Raw genomic sequence first — 19,630 nt, 5'->3', positions numbered from 1 at the left:
CAAAATTTTTCTTTTACACATAAGAATTAATTTAATCCCCTTTGTATTTAAATTTAAATTTCTTTAAATAATTCTTTAAATAATTAATTTAAGGCTCGAATATTATTCAATAATAAGGACGTCCGCAGGATTTTGTTCAGGGAAGGGGGAATGACGTAAAATGTCACTGAGATTGATTGAAATATATACTTTGATATTTCTACATCTTTTAATATTAATATATAATAGAATTATGACAATATTTTGTCCCCCCTTGTGAGCGCCCATGGTCATGAATATAGGAACATCTAGATACGAGACACGCGTTCCGAGATTGATCAAATTTTCTCTCCAAGTATTCATGACATCGGGAGTGTACCAAGAGAAACGTATCCGTCGCACTCCCGAAGGATCCTCTACCCGTCATCGTGCTCGCGCGTCAAAAATCTCATCCGCACTTCTAACGTCGAGATATTGGCACCTTAGCGAGCGAAGGTAGCGAGGTAGCGCGATCGAGCGAATCAGGAGTTAACGCGAGTGACAGGTGGTTTGACGTTTGCTCGTCGTCATCGTCGTCAGCGACAGCGCGCGGCCTGCCATATTGCGCGTGATATCCGTGATATCGGGGGGGCGAAACGTCGTTTACATACATACGTGATACTCGATGACAGAGTGAATCGCCTACGAAGGAGCAACGTTCGCGTAGTGTTTACACAACGCCGTACTCTTTGCGAGCCGTCTCTCCCAACCTTACAGCGGCCAATAAAAGTACCCATCCAAGCGGCGCCGATACACGAACGTGTGAGTAAAATAGCATCTCGCAGTTTTGTTGACATCGAAGATTCCCTCTCTTCCCCCCTCCCCCCCCGCCCGCTCCCCGCTTCATATCGTATTATTTCGTGATTATCGTCGATCTCCCATAAAGAAAATGAACACGATGAGCCCCTTTCTTCGATCCTCGTTACGCCCCATCGATCGCGAATACTGCGCTAATTAAGGCATAACGTAATTATGGGAGTGGGCAGTGCGTTATTGTTGACGTTGGCTTGAAAGATTTTTCGCTTTTCGTTCAACTTTCGAGGATAACTCCGATATACACACACACATATGTTCCTCCTTTCATCGACTCCCATATTAATCTAATATCGCGTCTAATTTCCTTGAATTGACTTTAATTTCGCGCAAATTGAGATTCCGCGCCGAGTTTATAAAGTTAACACGAAGAAAAAAATTTTCACGAGTTTATTCATAGATGTGTGTAACCTGTTTTTATACCACAAAGCTGATTAAACATTTAATTCTTTCTCAAAATTTTTTATATATAAACACTATTATTAATAATATATATTATAAAGTTCTTTTTTTCTCTTTTCGAAAACATAAAAGTCAATATTGCAGGCACTGTACTTGTTTTCAATTATCAGAATTATATAATTTTTACAATAATTTATATGAAAAAAAGAAAAGGTGAAATACCGTATTTCTTTATAAAAAACAAGACTGATAATTGTGACAATAACAGTTATAGGTGGATCATTGACATTAAGAGATTTTCACCTGTGTTTATAATACTCTTGTGATTCATGCATCTGTTATCTCTATATTGAATGAAGCAAAGAATGTGACATATTTTTTGAAATATGATTACATTTCAGAGAATATATAAATAGATAAAGATAATCTCAGATATATTTCATGATAACAAGCCTGAAAGAAATTTTTAACAACAAATTATAAAATATTGCTTAAAAGAATTTTCAATAAACTTTAATAGGCCATAAACTTTACTTTTTGTTGCTTGTCAGACGATTTAGGAAAGCATAAGGATAAATATAATTTTATTTTTTCATAATTTTTTTATTGCAGGTGCAAAATGTCGACCGGTCCATATAATTATTCCTACATCTTTAAATATATCATTATAGGAGATATGGGAGTAGGCAAATCGTGTCTGCTTCATCAGTTTACAGAAAAAAAATGTAAGTAATAAAATAAATGTATATATAATTATATATGATTGTATGAATTTATAAATAAAAATTGTATTAAATTAGTTTTATGTTTTGTAATTTATTATTTTCTTTCTCATGACTCATTCTTACAGAAAATACTAATATATGTACATAATTATATAACGATAGCACATTGTCTATGTACATGATGATAGCACATTGCGCTATATATATGACAATAGTACATTGCGCTATATATATTATGTATGGATAATACTTGTGGAAACAATGTGACAATTCTTACTTTATTCTATATATGCTCACAAGAGTTCTCTTTAAAGATAAATTGTAGGAAGAGAGATAGAAAATTATTATTCTTTTGCCAAATTATAATGTTTTAGATGAAACTTTCTATATCTCTTTCAGTACTTGAGCTTTCTTATATATATTTGAATACAAGCAGTGTGTATAAATTATTCCTGGTGTATTACATTTTGCATTTACAAAGAAAAACAAATTAAAGAATAAATCCTTATATGTAAATGTTTTTGTAAATTTAGTTATGGCAGATTGTCCACATACTATCGGGGTCGAATTTGGGACTAGGATTATTGAAGTAGCAGGACAGAAGATAAAACTGCAGATATGGGACACTGCTGGGCAAGAACGATTTAGAGCAGTTACTAGGTAATAATTGTGCAATATTTGTGATAAATTAAAGAATTTAGTATTCTCCAAATACTAAAATAAGATTATAGTGCAAACACAAAGAAATATTTCTTCTTAGATCGTATTATCGGGGTGCAGCTGGAGCTTTAATGGTGTATGATATTACACGCCGTTCAACCTACAATCATCTCAGTAGCTGGCTGACAGACACAAGAAATTTGACAAATCCAAGCACTGTACGCATATTGCTAATATTACATGCTATAATGCAATTATAAGGATTTTTTATTAAATTGGCTTGTAATTTTACATCTATGTAATGTCCAAGAGAGAAAATTATGTTTATATATAGTTAAATAAATTAATTCCTGTTATAGGTTATATTCTTAATTGGTAACAAAAGTGATCTTGAAGGACAACGTGACGTTACTTACGAAGAAGCAAAACAGTTTGCTGATGAACATGGTTTAATGTTTGTCGAAGCTAGTGCAAAGACGTAAGTGTTTTTTTAAATATTTTAAACAAAATATAAATTCTTTAAATGATTTTTTTTTGTACAAATTAAAAACTATGTTCTAATTTTTTAGAGGGCATAATGTAGAGGAAGCTTTCCTGGAAACTGCAAAGAAAATATTCCAAAGTATACAAGACGGACGGTGAGTTTTATATAAATAATATCATTAATATTATATTAAATGAAAAATAGTACATCCACAAAATACAATTATAATTAAGTTATAAATTAATTGCTTTTAATATGAGTTATAATACATCTCAAATTTCTTTTTTATAGATTGGACCTAAATGCAGCAGAGTCTGGTGTACAACATAATCCCAGTCAACCGGGTCGCACCAATCTTCAAGGTGTATCTAATGAACAGCAGGGTGGGAAAGACTCCTGCTCCTGTTAGGTCTTATTATTTGTTTGTATATAGATATATTAATTGATCGGTACTATTAATGCATATATAATTTGTACTAAGTGTAGCTGATCAGATTATCTTGTAGCCTGTATCCTCCCTTTGATAAGCAAAGTCTACTTAAAAATGGAACGAAAGACGGAAAATATTGAAATTCCTTTTTTTTTCAGTTTTACAGTGATAAATATCGATACAATATAGAGACATAAGTCATAAAAGTGATTCCAATAATGCTATTAGTTTTTGACGCGACAACAGTCAGCCATCTATTGATGAAACGATGATTTTTGTATAATTATTGCAACTTCTATACTATTTTCATATAGATATTTTATATATTTCATGCATTTTGTTTCGAAGCAGTCAAGATAATGAAAAATAATTCGTTTTGAATATCCATGCGTAGAAGGTGATCAATATATTTCCCATATGTTTGACTGAAAAATTCTGCTGAATGACATGGACACAAGTGATGAAATTTATATATTTAACTAATTTATATTTGCATGGGAGGATTACATATTTGTTGTAATGCAAAGTTCTTGCTTTAAGAAATTTAATCAATGAAAATTAACAAATTATAAACAGTCATATATTTCAATCACTTTTTAAACCTTTATTTGATAAGATATGCACATTTATGTACGTGAGCTTTGTGATTTCAGTTATCTGTAAAACTAATTATAGATAGAAAGAAAAACTAGAGGGATCAAAAAACAATTTTTTTTTGTTAACATATGAAAGATATATATTCTTAATGAAATATATATATAAATTTACCATTGTGCTTTAGTGACAAATTAAAATAGAATTATATACATTTCTTGTTTTTTTTTTAAATATCAATCATAAGTTTAAAAGTTATTTGTTATTTATACAAGAGTCTGAATTACATAGCAAATTAAGGTCAGCACAATTAAATGAATATTACATGAAATGATGCAACTTTGAATATATATATTATTTGCATGTTTTAGCATTTTCTTTTTCTTACCCATTTTTTTTATTCGTTAAGCATAAATCTATAATTCAACATATAATTCTTCTATACTTTCAATCAGAAAGTAAATTTTTTTCTAAATGCTATATAATATATAGAGACCTCATATTGAAATTTAAATCAAAATTGATATTAATTGAAGAATTCTTCATACTAAATTATATAAGCTTTATCTTTTGTTATGATTCGACGATACAAAGATAATATTGATATGGCTGAGAGAGGCGAAAAAAAAGAAGGCAAATTAAGCAGAGCAAACTCGCAACGAACATAAAATGATTTACATCTTTCTTAGTGTTGTGTGACTTGTAAACGATTTGTATTGATAATATTGAAAATGCGCGAAGAATCACCTTAAATAAATTTGATCAAAGTTTTATCGATCTATTCGAATAACAAGTGCGATTTTTTTATTGTACCCTTTATAAGTGATATTTAAAATATTTCAAGAAGCATAATGTAAACATGTAATGATTGATATACTACTTTTTTTCAGTCATATATCCATAGAAGAATTTAGAAAATTTGTTTACTGCAATAGAAAAATTCATAAATCTTTATGTTTTTTATTCCTAGTATGTACAATATATAAAAATAAAAAAATGCCAGGGAATAAATATTTTTACATGGTGCTGTAACAAAAAAAAGATTTTGTTTTTATTAAAGAGTGCTTTTCTTGCTAAGAGAGGCATATACATAAATAATTCACTAAAATAAATATATGGAGATCTTGCTCTTCACTTATAATATTATTTTATAAAAATCCTTTTGTAATAATTTTGTTGTAAAATTTATTTCACTATATATAGTTATGATAGTTACATTAAAGCAAAAGTAAAAAACTTACTTGAGATTTATCAGATCTCAAGCGCAAAACTTTTATTGTTTTATTTTATATATAATTTATTTTATAATATAATTTTATCATATGTAAGTAGATTAGAAACTATAAAACCGTATATATATTAAACGTATTTAAAAATTAAAAATATGAATATATTTTTATTATTTTATATCATAAATTTAAAATATATTGACTACTATAAAGTATAAAAGGAGATATATTATATTAATGTATTTGCATACAAATATACAAAAAAATCAAATATGATGTGACAAATAGCGCCTGCGCTTGTTATCTTCTATGATGGAAAAAAGAAAAAATGAAAGATAACCTCAAAAGATTTCATGGATTAGATAAAATTATTATTTAAGATAAAGTTACGTATAACTTATTGCTAAAAATTGTTTTCGAATATTTTTATCATTGTATAATACTGTTATTAAATAACACGTGGTTGTGCTCGTAATTGTCATGGTATGTCAAACATATATTAAAAATAAAGGTGATAAACTTGTGTGTATTATCTCTTGACAAAATAATATCCTGCAATGCACATGAATTTACAAAGTTTCATCGTTTTTGTCGCATTATGTGCATTGTGTGATTTTGCAAAAGGGTAAGAAATAAAAATAATAATAATTATTATTATGCACAAAATGTGTATACGCGTAAAAATTATATGTACACACTTTGGGATTTCGAAAACGACAGATTCCTATAATAAAAAAATTAAATGTGATAAAAGTATTATAAACATGTCAAATAAATAGTTTCTCTTGGATTTTTTAATTTTTATTTATACTTTCATCAGCATAAATAAAAATGAATTTAATAATAATTCTAAGTTGTGCATTCAAATAATTAAATGAACTGTTAAATTTTGTATTATAGTTAATATTATAATTAATATACATCTTTTGTTAATTATTTAATTATGCAGCGAGATATTTTTAGATTCCACAAAATATTTTGTACAAAGTTATCTATAATATGATTATGAATGATAATTCAATTATATTTAAGCAGAATAATAAACCTATGTTTTATGCCATGTGAATTTAATTAGGGATAAAATGTTGCTGTTCGATTTCACGAATGCACAAAGTGTTGATGATTGGCGGGAAGTTTCTGATACTGTAAGAACGGTGGGAAAATCAAAAGCTGTATTAACATTGCAAACAAGTCAGCTCTTCCAAAGAGCGATCCTCTTTACCTTGCTGAATCCGCAACCAAATGGGGCTGGTTTTGCTGGCGTTCGAAAGTCAGTAAATCTCAACCTGTCGAGATTTAAGAATATTGAAATCGTTTGCCGAGGGCAGGGGCAAAATAATCATTACAAGATTAATTTTAAACACCGTGGACAAAATTCCAATGAGGATCTCAGCTATGAACAATTCTTTACAGTAAAGTTTCATTAAAATCTTTTATTAGTTTTATTTACCTTTGATTTACATGTTTTTTATTTCCTACTAGCGTTTTTAGATGTTTTCTAAGCTTTAGAATTTTTATTAGAATGAAATATCGCGGATTCCTTAAAGGTTCCTTTTGTAAACATTTTTCACTTCAAAACTTTTCACTTTAGGTACCAATGTCGGACAACGAATTTTTCACGATAACATTACCTTTGAAGGATTTCAAACCTTATTATCGTGGACGCGAAATTCCGGATGGTGAGCCTCTGGATACAGCAAATATCACTATATTTGAATTTCAAATTTATGGTGGTGTATACTCGCCAATTAAGCAACATGGTGTATCAGCATTAGAGATAGAAAGTGTATCAGTTTCTTCCTGATCATGAAGAAGACATGTAGTGCATCCTTATACATACATACATACATACATACACACACGCACACGCGCGCGCGCACACACACACACACACACACATAATTTTTATTTTTAATAAAAGCATATATGATATATGTGACACAACATATATATCTAGTCTGCACACCAAGTCTCTTTGATATAAATAATTGTTACATCTTTTTAATTATATATTAGCAAAAAAAAAATTTTATTTTTATAAACTGGTATTACCTATACGAAAAAAAAAACGAATTAAAGGAAAATATTATTATAACACACAAGAACTAGCAGTTTTAATATCATATATTGTGCAACTCTCTCTCGAGTGTGTATTTAAAAAAAAATTTTTTTTAAACTTATCAAATTCAATTTGTATAAATTTTGTGAAAAAGAATTTAAAGTATAAATTATGCTTTTACTGAATTATGCATATGAAATATACTTTCCAAGATTTGAATTGATAGATAAACCTTCTTTTACCACTCGCTTAAGTATGTTTCTTCAAGGCAATTATACAGTTTAAGATTTTGACTCATTCTGTAAAAAAATTATATAAATTTGTTATATACATATACACATATATATTATATATAGGAATAAAAGAAGAAAAAGACAATATATAAAATAATTGTTTGCTTACCCTTTAAAAACATCGCCTATTTCCGCGACTTTCGATGGATGACACACTATGGTAGTTTTACACTTTTTTGGATCAAACAATGGCTTGAGATACAAAGTCGCCACACGGGTCATATCATCCATAGTAACGGCGGCGATACGTCGCACCATCTGATGATTATAATCATGCGGTACGTTTCTAAAATAGGATAGTAACGATTGAGTTACAATATCGCCTATCGTCTTTTCCTGTTCAATAATCTCGAATATCATAGACGATTTCGCCGATTCGTAAAGTAGCTTCTCCCATTTGTCACCAGCAAGATGCGTTTCCTGTAATAGAAAATATTCACGCTTCTATAATTATTATTTCTAAAAATTGATACATTATGTAACACACAGTTACATGATTATTTTTTTTTCTATTTAAAAAGTTTCTATTTAAACAATAATTTTTTCGCAGTTGCCATGCCTTTTACTCATGCATTTTCTTTATTTTTTATGTATGATATGAATCTATTTTTTGTAGTTTATTCATTTTTTCAATAAAATTATTATTTATACCACTATTGATTTCGTCTCTTTGTACGCAGCTACAACATTTGTAGCTTTATAGAGAGTCAGATACAATAGTCCTTCGTTTGGTTTCGGGAATATGCTATATCCATATGAAAGTCCTTGTCCTCGAATTAATCTCCACATAGGTCCCTGGAATTTTATATATTTTGTAAATAACTGCGATTTGACCGATTTTTCAATCGACAACTGTTATGCGCTCACCTCCGTTTGTGTCAAATATTGCAAACAGACGGCCAAAGCTGGCAGATCAGGACTCTGATAGTCACTTATGCCTGGACAAGTCTGGCAGAAGAATGAAGATTCTATACATCCCAATCCCGTGACACAACCATTAAGAATAATATCCTCTGCAGGATTCATCAATGACCAGTCAGGAGTAACATTAAGCCTGAAATTTATTATTTAGATATTAATATATTATATATATTATTTAGATATTAATATATTACATATATATTTATGTTTATTTTTATCTTAAATTGGAATCACACCAATGTGAATTAATAGAGTTTGAAAAAATTTAGAATTGTTTAAATTGAATAAGCTATAGTTTTATAATGGAAGATCTTAAAAACATATGTTTTAACTTTACTATTTGATGAAGAAGGGAAAGATCTTTTTCTATTTGTTACAATTCAAGCCTACAACAGATTCTAAAAGTCATTACTGATTAAGAAGCTACTTCGCCTCTTTCTAAATTATTATCTTGCCTGTAATATAATAAAAAGATTGAATTAATTAGAAATAGCATCCAAATAGCAGCAACAGATTGAAATGATATGCACAAATTATATTTACTTTTTCTTCTCTGATGATGTCATATCAGAAAAGAATTTATTCCATGGGGCGTAGACATCTGGAACTTGCACTGTTAATTTATCGACATTAACAGCTATATACAAAATCATATTTTTCAATGATGTCACGGTTTTTCTGACAGATTCGATTTCCGCTATAACTTCCTTTTGGCCTAAGTCATCATTCAAACGTTCTATGGTATCAGTAAGAAATTTTTGCTGTCGCAACATGCTGGATGTGAAAGGATTGCTATCTAGAAATTAAAAAAACCAAAAAAAAAAAATACATATAAATCTCTTACACTTTATCCTATATATATAGTGTACAATTATTGATTTAAAAAATGAAAATTTACCTTTGTTGTATATTAATCCTTTCATTAAATCACCCACTACTTTGTGTCCCCTTCTCTTTAATTGCGCCACATCATTCACCATTTTTGCTGCTATTACTTTCAATCTGTCAGCTGTTAATTCAGTGTCATACAAAAGTTCCTTAATCCACTGTACACCTTTCTCATATTTTTCTAATTCAAGCTATACAAAAAGATATGTGAAAATTATTTATTTTCAGAATCATTCTTTCATGAAAGAAGAAAATATAAAAATTTATACATTACTTGAAGCATCAAGTAAATGCTATGATTGTAGGATCCACATGAGAATCTTGTAGAATTATTAAATCCAATTTGCGTAGCAGTTCCTATAGTATCAGCTTCTAATATGGTTACTACTTCTTCATAAGGAATCAGTTGGCCATCTCTTCTCACTGGAGATTCCATGATAACTTCCAGCAATAGTGGAATATACCTTCTATATTCTCTACTAACAGAGGCAGTGTCCATGATGACAAATAGCTGAATTTAAAAATAAGGACAATGATTAATATATAACATATTCAGTAATAAATGCATAGCTATTTTTATATAAATATAATTTTACAGTATAGTTTTACAAAGCGAAAAAAAAGATATTTCACATATTTAAAAAAAAAAAAAAAACAATACTCACATAAACAAAGTTTGTGTTAACATGATCTAAATAGGTAAAAAATGGCAGTTTAGTGACATCGAATCTAGAATGCTGTTCCGATGTTTCCGTGGTGTAACTTTTAATATGATGAAAGTTAATAGAATCTGTGCTAGGTATAGGTACATTTGCTAATACTTCATCTGGTACAGGTTTCTTAAAAAAAAAAAAACAACAGCAATAGCAAGATTAAAGATCATCACAGATATAAAATATAAATATTTTCGATATTTATATAGTGATATATTTAAACACATACTTCATTTTCCTTGATGGCTTGCTGAAGCTCTATTTCTTTTTGCTCTAAACCATCTGTGCCCAATTTCTCTATTTGTTTGGCTATTCGTTTCTCCTCTTCTTGAGTCAACATGCGTTGCTTCTCTATACTAGGTATGCCTTTTACAACAATCATTGGTGCGAGAATAAAATATTTCTTAAGAAGATTTATCCAATATGATTCAGGCTCATTTTTTAATTTCTTCAGATCACGTATAGTATTTAATCTCTGATCAAGCTGTTAAAAAAAATAAAACCAGTTATAATCTCGATGTATTAAGTAAAACTTGAGTGAATAAGTGTAATAACATAACATACATCTTCATTTGTGTTTCCATATAATATGTGTCCAAAGAGCATAGCTGCGATTGTATCGTGCGGATCGTTTTCCAAGGCACTTAGAGTTTCAAGAATATTTCTATGGATAACAGTTTTCATTCTTGTCATATTTATGTTGCCAACACAACATATATCATTCAGTACTTTTAACAAAGCATCTTTAAGAAGAGGAATTTTATCTTTTGGCACATTTTCAAACATGAAGCTCAAGGCTGAAGTCGAAAATTCATATGGTTCGTAATCCACATTACTGGCATAAGGATCATCTCTCTCAACAAATTCTTTTTGCAGTGGACTGACAGATGTGTCAGTAAGATATTTCAAAAGTAAACAACAACCAAGATAATCGTACACTTCATAAACCGTAGACGGCCCTCGCCAAGCAACATAGACCATTCCATTATCTTCATCGTCACATGGATAACAGACATTTAGATCCACATTTTCTGTAAGTGGTTCAACTGAAGTTTGCCAAGGCCTCTTAAATGTACCTCTTTTTCCCTACAATTTCATAATTTTAAAGATAAGAGAAATGTTTATGTAAACAAGGAAATATCAAGATTATGGCAAATGTTACGATAATATCAAAATTATCTCTTCAATATGCATATTAAATAACACTTTACCACATTTATAAATAATAATAATAATTTGCAATAGTCTGCACTTATTCCCTGTGTATGTATTATTTCTATTTTATAACTTTTTAGATTAACAACTTTAAATTTAATTATTTAAAATAAAAATCAAGTTTAGTATACCTTTAGTATTATTTTCTGTTCTAATGGCATTAATGCTTGGAAAACATCAGCATGTTTTACTTGGCCTGCTATAAATACAGTCAAGTTTTCCGGCCTATAAAAATCCTTATGATACTGCTTAACTTTCTCATTATTAGTACTTTCACGCAAGTTTTTCAGGGCACCTACATATATATACATATATACAGAGATAAATAATATTTAAAATATAATACATTTCAATTATATATATATATATCTTTATACCTCCGGTATTGGATTTATATCCACATTTTCCAGGGTACATCGCTTTCGATAATTCTGTAAGTGTTATACACTCTCCGGTATTTTCTTTACCCTGCATTTCACAGTAAACTACACCTGCATCTTTTCCTTCACCAGTAATATGATGTACTTCTGTAAGAAACGCTGCATCCTATTGAAATATAAAGAAGTATTAAATATTTTTCATCTCACTAATTTATATATATATATAAAAATTGTTACTTTTAAGAATTAAAAATTATTAGAATTTTACCAGAAGAGTGGGATAAAGAATATGTTCAAGATATATGGGCATTAAAGAGAGAAACCCTTCACTACCAGCTGTCGTCATAGTATAATAAGTATGATCCGAACATGTATGAGCATTAGTGCCAGATGCGAGGCATCTATTAGCCCAGAGATCCAAAAGGCCCTTGTAAGGATACTCCTCGCTCCCCAAAAAGATAAGGTGCTCCAATGTATGAGGTAGACCATCGTCATCAAACGCTTCGGTAACTGGTTGCAAAATTCATAAAAGTAAAAAATGAATAAATAAGCTTTTCACTGTCAAACGAGAATTGAATATCAACGATAACTCTATGTGACAAAAATTATTTTCAATCCAGTGCATATGTCAATTACCGAGATTGAAGTAGCCGCTGACAACTGGTCCCTCTACCTCCGCGATACAAACTGTGATGCCGGTATTCGTAGATTTGTACATATGGAACGGGATCGTATCGTTGACCTTTAGTGTACATATTTGCTGAAATCCGCCCATATTTCCTCTCGGGGAACTATCGACAGGCGGCATATCGAGCAGATTTAGACGCGTGAATCTCGTCAAGTATAGTCGCTTTTAACACACGCTGCCTCAACTCCAGCTATGCGATGAACGATTTGAAGACTGTCAGATGTCAGATATTGCCTGCGTCACTTGGAGTGCGTTCAAAAATCTTACTCGTGTAGAGTGACATTTGATCAACCAATCAGAACAAAGAATTCTATGCTCCTTTTATCCTGATTGGTCAATTAAATGTTATTTCAACTTAGACTTTACTAGTTGGAAGTACAGAGAATTCTACTCCCGTCTCCCACATGGCACGTTAAATACCCTCTTATAAAAAATAATAATAATAAAGACGCGAGAAATTTGGTTTTAACTTTTAATATGGCAAGGTACTCCAGTGAATCAGACTCAGATCACAGTAGACATCGAAGAAAACGGAATAGAAAATCAAGGTAAAAAGCAAGGGAAATTATAATAAAAATTTTATTATCCACTAGGTTAGCAATTATGCAAGCTTGTCAGTTTTGCCGGCAGCTATATTTAGCATAAACTTAATTGATATTTTTGGTAGAATGTAGCTAATTTTATCTGATATATTTGACACAGTTTATTAATTTTATCGTTTATGTTGAAAAAAATTTTAGTATTGTACGATAATTCTTTCAGGTCTAGCAGTTCTGACAGTAGTGAGTCTTCGCCTCATCGAAGAAGATCGTCGAGGCATTCGAAGACAAAGCGCAGACATCGTTCGCATTCGAGAAGTCGAGGTAGAGATCGAAATTCAAAGAGTCATAAGGGTTCTAGGAGCAGTCACTCGAGAGATCGCGATAAGAGACGTTACCATACCAGTACAGGTAGATCACACTCTTCAGATCGTACAAGAAGAAAAGGTAGATCCACTTCCAGAGATAAATCGCGAAGTCCTTCCAGCAGTTCGCAATCAAATCAACCAAAATTTAATGTTGAAAAGACTCAAGTTGTCGCAGCAAAAGGTACAGCTGTCAACTTGTATTAATATCGTAAAAATCTGAAATGGAAAATTTTTGAGATATTAATGGATACAAATTAATGCTGGTTTTACAGATGATTTTCCAATTGAACCTCGTTTCAAAAATGGTGTACTCGAGGAAATAAATGCTGAAGGTTTCACTCCCAAACAGTTTACCTCATCTGCTAAAGAGAATAAATTTAAGAATATTGTTATAGATATTAGTTCTGATACTATACAGATTCCACCAGTACCCAATATTCCTAGTGGCCAAGAAAGTATATTTCATACATCGGTAAGTTCTTCTTTGAGTTTCCTTGAATTTCCTAATACATTTATAAATAGATGATCATTTTGTTTCTCAGATTATGATGGATCATGAGGCAAGGTTCGATAAATGGGTGAAAAAACTCTACACTCTTAGACAAAAAGCTATAGCAGACTTAGTACATACAAATATTACTTAAACTATAATTAAATATTGATATCTTTTTAATAATTATAATGAGAATTTAAAAAATATTAAATTTATATATATATATATATATATATATATATATATATATATATATATATATATATATATTATTACATATATATTATTTAGACATAGAAATATAAATTTTTACCTTTAGTTAATTGTTTATTAATAATTGAGTATCAAATTAGAATAAATATTTAAAAATAAAAATTCTCTATGAACTATACTTCAAAGTAATAATAGCTAATAAAAATTTGAACAATCAATTCTTTTATAAAATCTTAAATCAAAGGTTAAGAATATTGTGCAATTGCACAGATGCTAATATCTGTATGTAATATATGATTTATTCTTTATTTTATTACAATTAATCTGTGAACAATTTTATAAAAATTTGATTTTTAATAAAAGAATTCATACACACAAACTCAATAATCAGACAAGTAATCAAAAGTAATAGAAGAAACTCAATTATAATTAGCCAAACCTAATGATAAAATAACAAAACATATATAATATAATAATCATAACACTTCTAAAAAGTTTAAATGCATGTCCACAGACAAGATTATGCATCATATCAGAGAATTAATAGAAACAGTTTAGTTACAATAATATTATACTTCGCATTTCCATCTTTATTTGAAGGTGGTGAAGCTAACTAATATATTATTTAATAATATATTATTTTTTTGCCATTAGTGATTGTGATTACATATCTACATATCTACGAATATTTAAAACACCATGTACATTTTACATTTTATATGTATATTCACATGTTTGTATTGGGATTGATAATACAAGCATTCTTGGAATTAATAATATAAACAAACATAGAATGAGTTATAAATGTTCAAGCTCTCAGTCCATGATGATCTGAATATGTTATATGATATTTGTGTATATTTCATTATTTTGATTTGTTTACAAAAAAAAATTATTTAATTAATTTTACAAGAAGATCGATTGTTTAATTTTTTACTTTATTTGAGAGATACGACATAGTATTTTATTAGAATTACATGTTATAATTGTAATTATTCTTTAATATATCTATTTCAATAACTTTTACACACAAAAATTATCCTGCAGCAATGTCTTTTTTACGCCATTTTTATTTTATGACATCTGTGTAGATATTAATTTGTAACATAAAACATATCACGATTTTCTTTCTAATGTGCTATCCCAAAAAATCTTAAATTATTTCAAATTTTATTCGCTGATATTTCTTTTTACTAAAGCATTTTGTATTAAAAACACTTGAAGATATGTTTCAAAACATATATTAATATCTATAATATGTGGTATTTAAAACTAATGAGTAAAAGATATGTAAACCTGGATATGTTTGCCAAAATTGCATACACGTGCATAATAAAATATAAAAAAAAAATCATTTTTATGAAATAATGCATCAAAATAGGCAATGTAGGCAAATAGGCAAAATAGCAATGAAAAAATTGCACTCAATCACAATACATTCTTATCTATTTCAGTTTTGGTTCTTCAATTCCGAATTTCATAAATTGGCAATAAAAATTGGTACATTAAACATATATTTAAAATACAATATTATATTATTATTATTTATATTGAAACACATGTGACTTCTCACTATAAATGCAGAAATACAGAACAAATAAACAGTCTTAAGGAATGTCTGAATATCAAGATCTTCTTGAATCAGTACTTTGTAATTTCTATCATTTTTCAATCCAAACATTTTGTAAAAATATTTATATAGTCTCAGTAGTATATCTTATAAATGTGTAACGTGTTTTACATATTAATTACAATAATAAAAACAATATATAAACAATATATTTTTCTCATTGAAACACATACTGAAAAGATATTTCAAATCTGATACTGGCAGTTTGTGTACTGCACATTTCAAACTCATCAGGCATTATGCTCCAAATACAAAAGATAAATTTTTTTAAATAATTCACAAATAAATAATTCATAAATACATTTATAATATATTAATAATAATATGTAATAGATTTGCACTTGTAAGCGCAATAACTTAGAGTATGATTATTTTACTATTAATGTCAAGAAGCTGTGTATCAGAATCCATAATAGCAGCAAAACATTTCATTACAGTGTAACTAACATTGCGCTTGCTATATTTCAGAATATATTTCGGGAAATATGGAAGAAATATTAATTTCCCTATAAGAATTAGTTTGCAGACGATATTCCATTTTATACAAATACATTATTTTTACTCAGGCTTCTTGTGCATATTTGGAACGATCATTTCACAATCTCTTATTCATGCTTAATCTCTTATAATATTATAAAGGACTCCCTCGTGATGCATAAAATGTTTCTAATAACAACTCAATAACAAACCACGGACTTAATCGCATTATATAATTTCGTCATCTAGAGCTAATAAAAAATATAATGGAAAGACATAATATGAAGGTCTTGATAAGTGTGGGAGTATACCTGAAATGTAATAGTTTTAAGAGAATGTCGAGAAAAAGACAAAAACAGTATCGATGTATAATAAATGCAATATAACGATTTTGAATTTGAAAATATTTACCTAAGTTTGCTCTGGATAGCATATAACTTTTATACATTGAGCTACTGATAGTTAATATTCTAGAATAATTGAAAATTTTCTCTCAATTGCTTTCAATAGCTTCATTCAAAGTCTTCTAGATTTACGATATCGACCTCCATAATGCTATTACCGGCGAATTGGCCGAACACTCCACTCGACACACTGCGTTTCACAACTGAATCTGAGAAAAAAAACGATAAAGTATAATGCATCGCGTAAATAAAAATTTTTACTTGATCTATATAAAAATTATTTGCCATTTTATTACTAACCACTAGAAGGATCCACTTTTTTTAGCATATAAATAGGCAAGTCTTGGCATTCTCGTGCTATATATGTTCCAACAACTGACATGTCAGTGATTGGGGGTGTGATTACTTTCATAGTTTCACGCACGATAGCAGTATCCACTTCGTAATAACCTAATATATAAGAATTATATTTTATATATACATATATAAATCAATTTGTATTGAAATGTGAACTCACCATTGTACATCTTTCTAAGGAGATCATACATATTACGAGGTGGCAATACACGTTGACGATTCAATGGCATGACAAAGCAACAGTGGCCATCAATATCTATGATACCTGTTTTATTCTGTAAGTAAATACGATATTATAAGATGTTTTGTTCTATGCAAAGATCCCTCATTATAGAGCGCGATATAGAAATAAAATATCGCGACTCACAATGTTAAAATCGTGTATAAAACGCCCTTGACGTCCACCGCGGAAGTCAGGCACATCAATTTTTTCATAACGCTCATTCTCAAGATCAATTTCAAATCTCTCTTTGAAGAAATTATTCATATCATGATCTATACGTCTTGTAATATCCACTGCATCCTCCATAGCTCTGGTAAGACTTTTGGTGAACAGATCGGAGTCGGCCAACAGTCCCTGATGAACTCCATTACTGCCGTAAGATGCCTTGTTTGAGCTGTCATATGGAATACTGTACCAACCAGTACGGAATCTGCGCATCTGAGTTCTTGCATATTGTTTGTAAATATAAAGTCCTCCAATCACCCCGATAATCAATATCATCAGTGCGACAAGAAAGAGCAAAAATGTCGCTGTCACATGTATACGATGGATGCTTTTCTTGGAAACGAAATAATGACCAGTTGGATCGCCTTTTGGACGTGCTGCCTCCGGATCGGCTTTCGAGCTATCCTATTAAAAGAAATATTATTTATTTAATTACTTTTTAACTTTCTAAAAATTTTTCAATGCTTATATTAATCTTTACAAAGGTACAAAGTAAAAAAGAAAATACTTAATAAAATTATATATTTCATATATATATAAAAAAATGCAATATGCCAACTGATAAACAATTATCTTTATTCTCATAAAATTGTATGCAAATATATATATATATATATATATATATATATATATATATTTGCATACAATTTTATGAGAATAAAGATAATTGTTTATCAGTTGGCATATTGCATTTTCTTGATAAAACAAAATTGATGCAAGTAAAAATTTAAATATCCTTCAATATTCAATCATATTATAAAAACTCTGTCAGTAAAAAAAAATGTAACAGAAATTTTATAATTTTAGGCTTCCATTTTCAAATATAAAATAATGGCCCAATACTTTAAAAGCGAATAAAAGTACGTTTTTTCTTTTATAAATATCTCTTGAATGAATTTTTCAGACATCATTTTTATGGATGTATAAAAATATCATTTTTATGGATGGATAAAAATATCATTTTTATGAATATATAAAAATATGATGTACATTTGTTATAACAGTAGCCTGTTATCATAACATTACAAATTTACTTCTCCTTCTAATCAATATACATTGCACAATGATATATCAACATTATCAAGCACAAGCATACATTTCCGCTGATAACGAAATAGATATGTAATGTATATTTTATAAATATATATGTATATATATATACACACACACACATATATATGTAAATGCATATAAAATATAAAATGTATGTATATGTGTACGGATGTGTGTGTGGTGTGTGTGTGTATATATATATATGGCTAGATATAAATTGATAATTTGAATATTTTTTTTTTTTTTTAACGAAAATTGTGCGTAGTTTCTATGCAGTTCGGCCTCAACGAAGTTAGTTCGAAGTGACGCTTTTCCAATTGACGGACTAATTGATTAGTCGACGGGAGGTATCTAAAGTGTCACGAATGAGATACATGATACTAACCGTCGCATTTTCCTCATCAAACAATGGCTGCTCCATTTTGTCGGAGGCCTTCTTCTCGGTGATCGCTTTCGTGATGACAGTCATCTTGGCAGCTCTTTGGAATGCCTATCCCAAACGAGAGAATATCCCACGATGAAGTTCGCAGGGGCCGAACCGTCCAGCTGGCTACTGCAATCGTTTATCGAAGTCCCCCTAGGACGAGAATAAAGAGGAGGGGACGAAACCAACACCAAATTGACGTTTCGCGAACAACTGCGTATGCACAAAACGCCGAGATTGATCGCTGACAATTGTACCCTCGGAGAGTCGACGAGACCAAACGCGCGCGCATGCGCGGAGTTGCGAATATTGAACATGAGTTTCAGAACGCGCAAAAATCGTATCGATGAATTATCTCGAGATCTCGTTGCAAAAATCGATATATCGATATTAATTTTAACTTTAGCGACAACCTATATGAAGCTAGGCGGCAGAAATTATTAAATATGATTATTTTTAATTTTTCTGAATGTATTTTGTTTATAAATAGTTTATGATTGTTTGCGAGTCAATCTTTAATGTTTGTGACAAATTAGGTTTGTTGTAAATAACAATTTTAGCTTAGCCTTCTTAGTAATAAACAGATTTGGTGATAACTGATAACTGTAATTGATAAGAAACCGTGATTTACAAATATACCAATGTTACATTTGTGAATTAATAAATTTTTTTAATTACGTGGAAAATAAGTTTTTTCTTTTTATCATTGTAG

At 29.6% G+C, this 19,630-nt stretch overlaps 5 protein-coding genes across 5 annotated transcripts in view; 3 read left to right on the top strand and 2 right to left on the bottom strand.

Annotated features, from left to right (window-relative positions):
• LOC126852724 (uncharacterized protein C05D11.1-like) overlaps positions 1-12,769 on the bottom strand; it is a 126,129-nt gene extending 113,360 nt beyond the window's left edge. The window contains exons 1-14 of the mRNA XM_050597814.1: positions 12,461-12,769; positions 12,093-12,334; positions 11,822-11,990; positions 11,576-11,739; positions 10,794-11,315; positions 10,459-10,713; positions 10,182-10,355; positions 9,791-10,027; positions 9,527-9,707; positions 9,172-9,424; positions 8,575-8,761; positions 8,359-8,502; positions 7,817-8,127; positions 7,200-7,713 (exon numbers count right to left, since the gene is read on the bottom strand). Coding sequence (XP_050453771.1) covers positions 7,653-7,713; positions 7,817-8,127; positions 8,359-8,502; positions 8,575-8,761; positions 9,172-9,424; positions 9,527-9,707; positions 9,791-10,027; positions 10,182-10,355; positions 10,459-10,713; positions 10,794-11,315; positions 11,576-11,739; positions 11,822-11,990; positions 12,093-12,334; positions 12,461-12,632 — 3,072 coding nt within the window. The 5' untranslated portion in view covers positions 12,633-12,769 and the 3' untranslated portion in view covers positions 7,200-7,652. The remainder of the gene's footprint in view (positions 1-7,199; positions 7,714-7,816; positions 8,128-8,358; positions 8,503-8,574; positions 8,762-9,171; positions 9,425-9,526; positions 9,708-9,790; positions 10,028-10,181; positions 10,356-10,458; positions 10,714-10,793; positions 11,316-11,575; positions 11,740-11,821; positions 11,991-12,092; positions 12,335-12,460) is intronic.
• On the top strand, positions 331-4,919 carry LOC126852759 (ras-related protein Rab-14). The gene is made up of 7 exons (XM_050597903.1): positions 331-780; positions 1,846-1,958; positions 2,492-2,618; positions 2,719-2,836; positions 2,978-3,096; positions 3,188-3,256; positions 3,394-4,919. Exons 2-7 carry the CDS (start codon positions 1,853-1,855, stop codon positions 3,509-3,511), a joined length of 657 nt encoding a protein of 218 aa, XP_050453860.1. The 5' UTR covers positions 331-780; positions 1,846-1,852; the 3' UTR covers positions 3,512-4,919.
• On the top strand, positions 5,658-7,159 carry LOC126852761 (uncharacterized). Its single transcript, XM_050597906.1, has 3 exons — positions 5,658-5,980; positions 6,431-6,767; positions 6,947-7,159. The coding sequence occupies exons 1-3, from the start codon at positions 5,913-5,915 to the stop codon at positions 7,157-7,159; spliced, it is 618 nt and encodes a 205-aa protein (XP_050453863.1). The 5' UTR covers positions 5,658-5,912.
• Positions 12,770-12,895: 126 nt separating the features above from the next.
• LOC126852756 (serine/arginine-rich splicing factor 11) lies at positions 12,896-14,100 on the top strand. Its single transcript, XM_050597900.1, has 4 exons — positions 12,896-13,060; positions 13,275-13,600; positions 13,692-13,891; positions 13,962-14,100. Exons 1-4 carry the CDS (start codon positions 12,990-12,992, stop codon positions 14,061-14,063), a joined length of 699 nt encoding a protein of 232 aa, XP_050453857.1. The 5' UTR covers positions 12,896-12,989; the 3' UTR covers positions 14,064-14,100.
• A 1,541-nt stretch (positions 14,101-15,641) lies between these two features.
• LOC126852750 (integral membrane protein 2C) lies at positions 15,642-19,198 on the bottom strand. Its single transcript, XM_050597892.1, has 6 exons — positions 18,880-19,198; positions 17,361-17,846; positions 17,154-17,268; positions 16,937-17,086; positions 16,644-16,845; positions 15,642-16,543 (listed from the first exon to the last, which is right to left on the bottom strand). Exons 1-5 carry the CDS (start codon positions 18,961-18,963, stop codon positions 16,745-16,747), a joined length of 936 nt encoding a protein of 311 aa, XP_050453849.1. The 5' UTR covers positions 18,964-19,198; the 3' UTR covers positions 15,642-16,543; positions 16,644-16,744.
• Positions 19,199-19,630: the final 432 nt, after the last annotated feature.

This window comes from Cataglyphis hispanica, chromosome 11 (assembly GCF_021464435.1).
Source record: "Cataglyphis hispanica isolate Lineage 1 chromosome 11, ULB_Chis1_1.0, whole genome shotgun sequence".
NCBI classification, from domain to species: Eukaryota; Metazoa; Arthropoda; class Insecta; order Hymenoptera; family Formicidae; genus Cataglyphis; species Cataglyphis hispanica.
The sequence above is the reverse complement of the archived record's forward strand: the minus strand, read 5'-3'. Positions and strand labels throughout refer to the sequence as shown.

What these genes read in the sequence shown, in the direction of transcription:
- LOC126852759 (XM_050597903.1), top strand. Translation starts at nt 1,853, where the DNA reads ATGTCGACCGGTCCATATAATTATTCCTACATCTTTAAATATATCATT. An exon ending in TCAGTTTACAGAAAAAAAAT is followed by an intron (nt 1,959 to 2,491) that starts GTAAGTAATAAA and finishes TTGTAAATTTAG; the next exon opens with TTATGGCAGATTGTCCACAT. An exon ending in CGATTTAGAGCAGTTACTAG is followed by an intron (nt 2,619 to 2,718) that starts GTAATAATTGTG and finishes ATTTCTTCTTAG; the next exon opens with ATCGTATTATCGGGGTGCAG.
- LOC126852761 (XM_050597906.1), top strand. Translation starts at nt 5,913, where the DNA reads ATGCACATGAATTTACAAAGTTTCATCGTTTTTGTCGCATTATGTGCA. An exon ending in TTGTGTGATTTTGCAAAAGG is followed by an intron (nt 5,981 to 6,430) that starts GTAAGAAATAAA and finishes GAATTTAATTAG; the next exon opens with GGATAAAATGTTGCTGTTCG. An exon ending in GCTATGAACAATTCTTTACA is followed by an intron (nt 6,768 to 6,946) that starts GTAAAGTTTCAT and finishes TTTTCACTTTAG; the next exon opens with GTACCAATGTCGGACAACGA.
- LOC126852756 (XM_050597900.1), top strand. Translation starts at nt 12,990, where the DNA reads ATGGCAAGGTACTCCAGTGAATCAGACTCAGATCACAGTAGACATCGA. An exon ending in AAACGGAATAGAAAATCAAG is followed by an intron (nt 13,061 to 13,274) that starts GTAAAAAGCAAG and finishes TAATTCTTTCAG; the next exon opens with GTCTAGCAGTTCTGACAGTA. An exon ending in AAAGTATATTTCATACATCG is followed by an intron (nt 13,892 to 13,961) that starts GTAAGTTCTTCT and finishes TTTGTTTCTCAG; the next exon opens with ATTATGATGGATCATGAGGC.
- LOC126852750 (XM_050597892.1), bottom strand. Translation starts at nt 18,963, where the DNA reads ATGACTGTCATCACGAAAGCGATCACCGAGAAGAAGGCCTCCGACAAA. An exon ending in TTATACACGATTTTAACATT is followed by an intron (nt 17,269 to 17,360) that starts GTGAGTCGCGAT and finishes ATTTACTTACAG; the next exon opens with AATAAAACAGGTATCATAGA. An exon ending in AAAAGTGGATCCTTCTAGTG is followed by an intron (nt 16,846 to 16,936) that starts GTTAGTAATAAA and finishes TTTTTTTCTCAG; the next exon opens with ATTCAGTTGTGAAACGCAGT.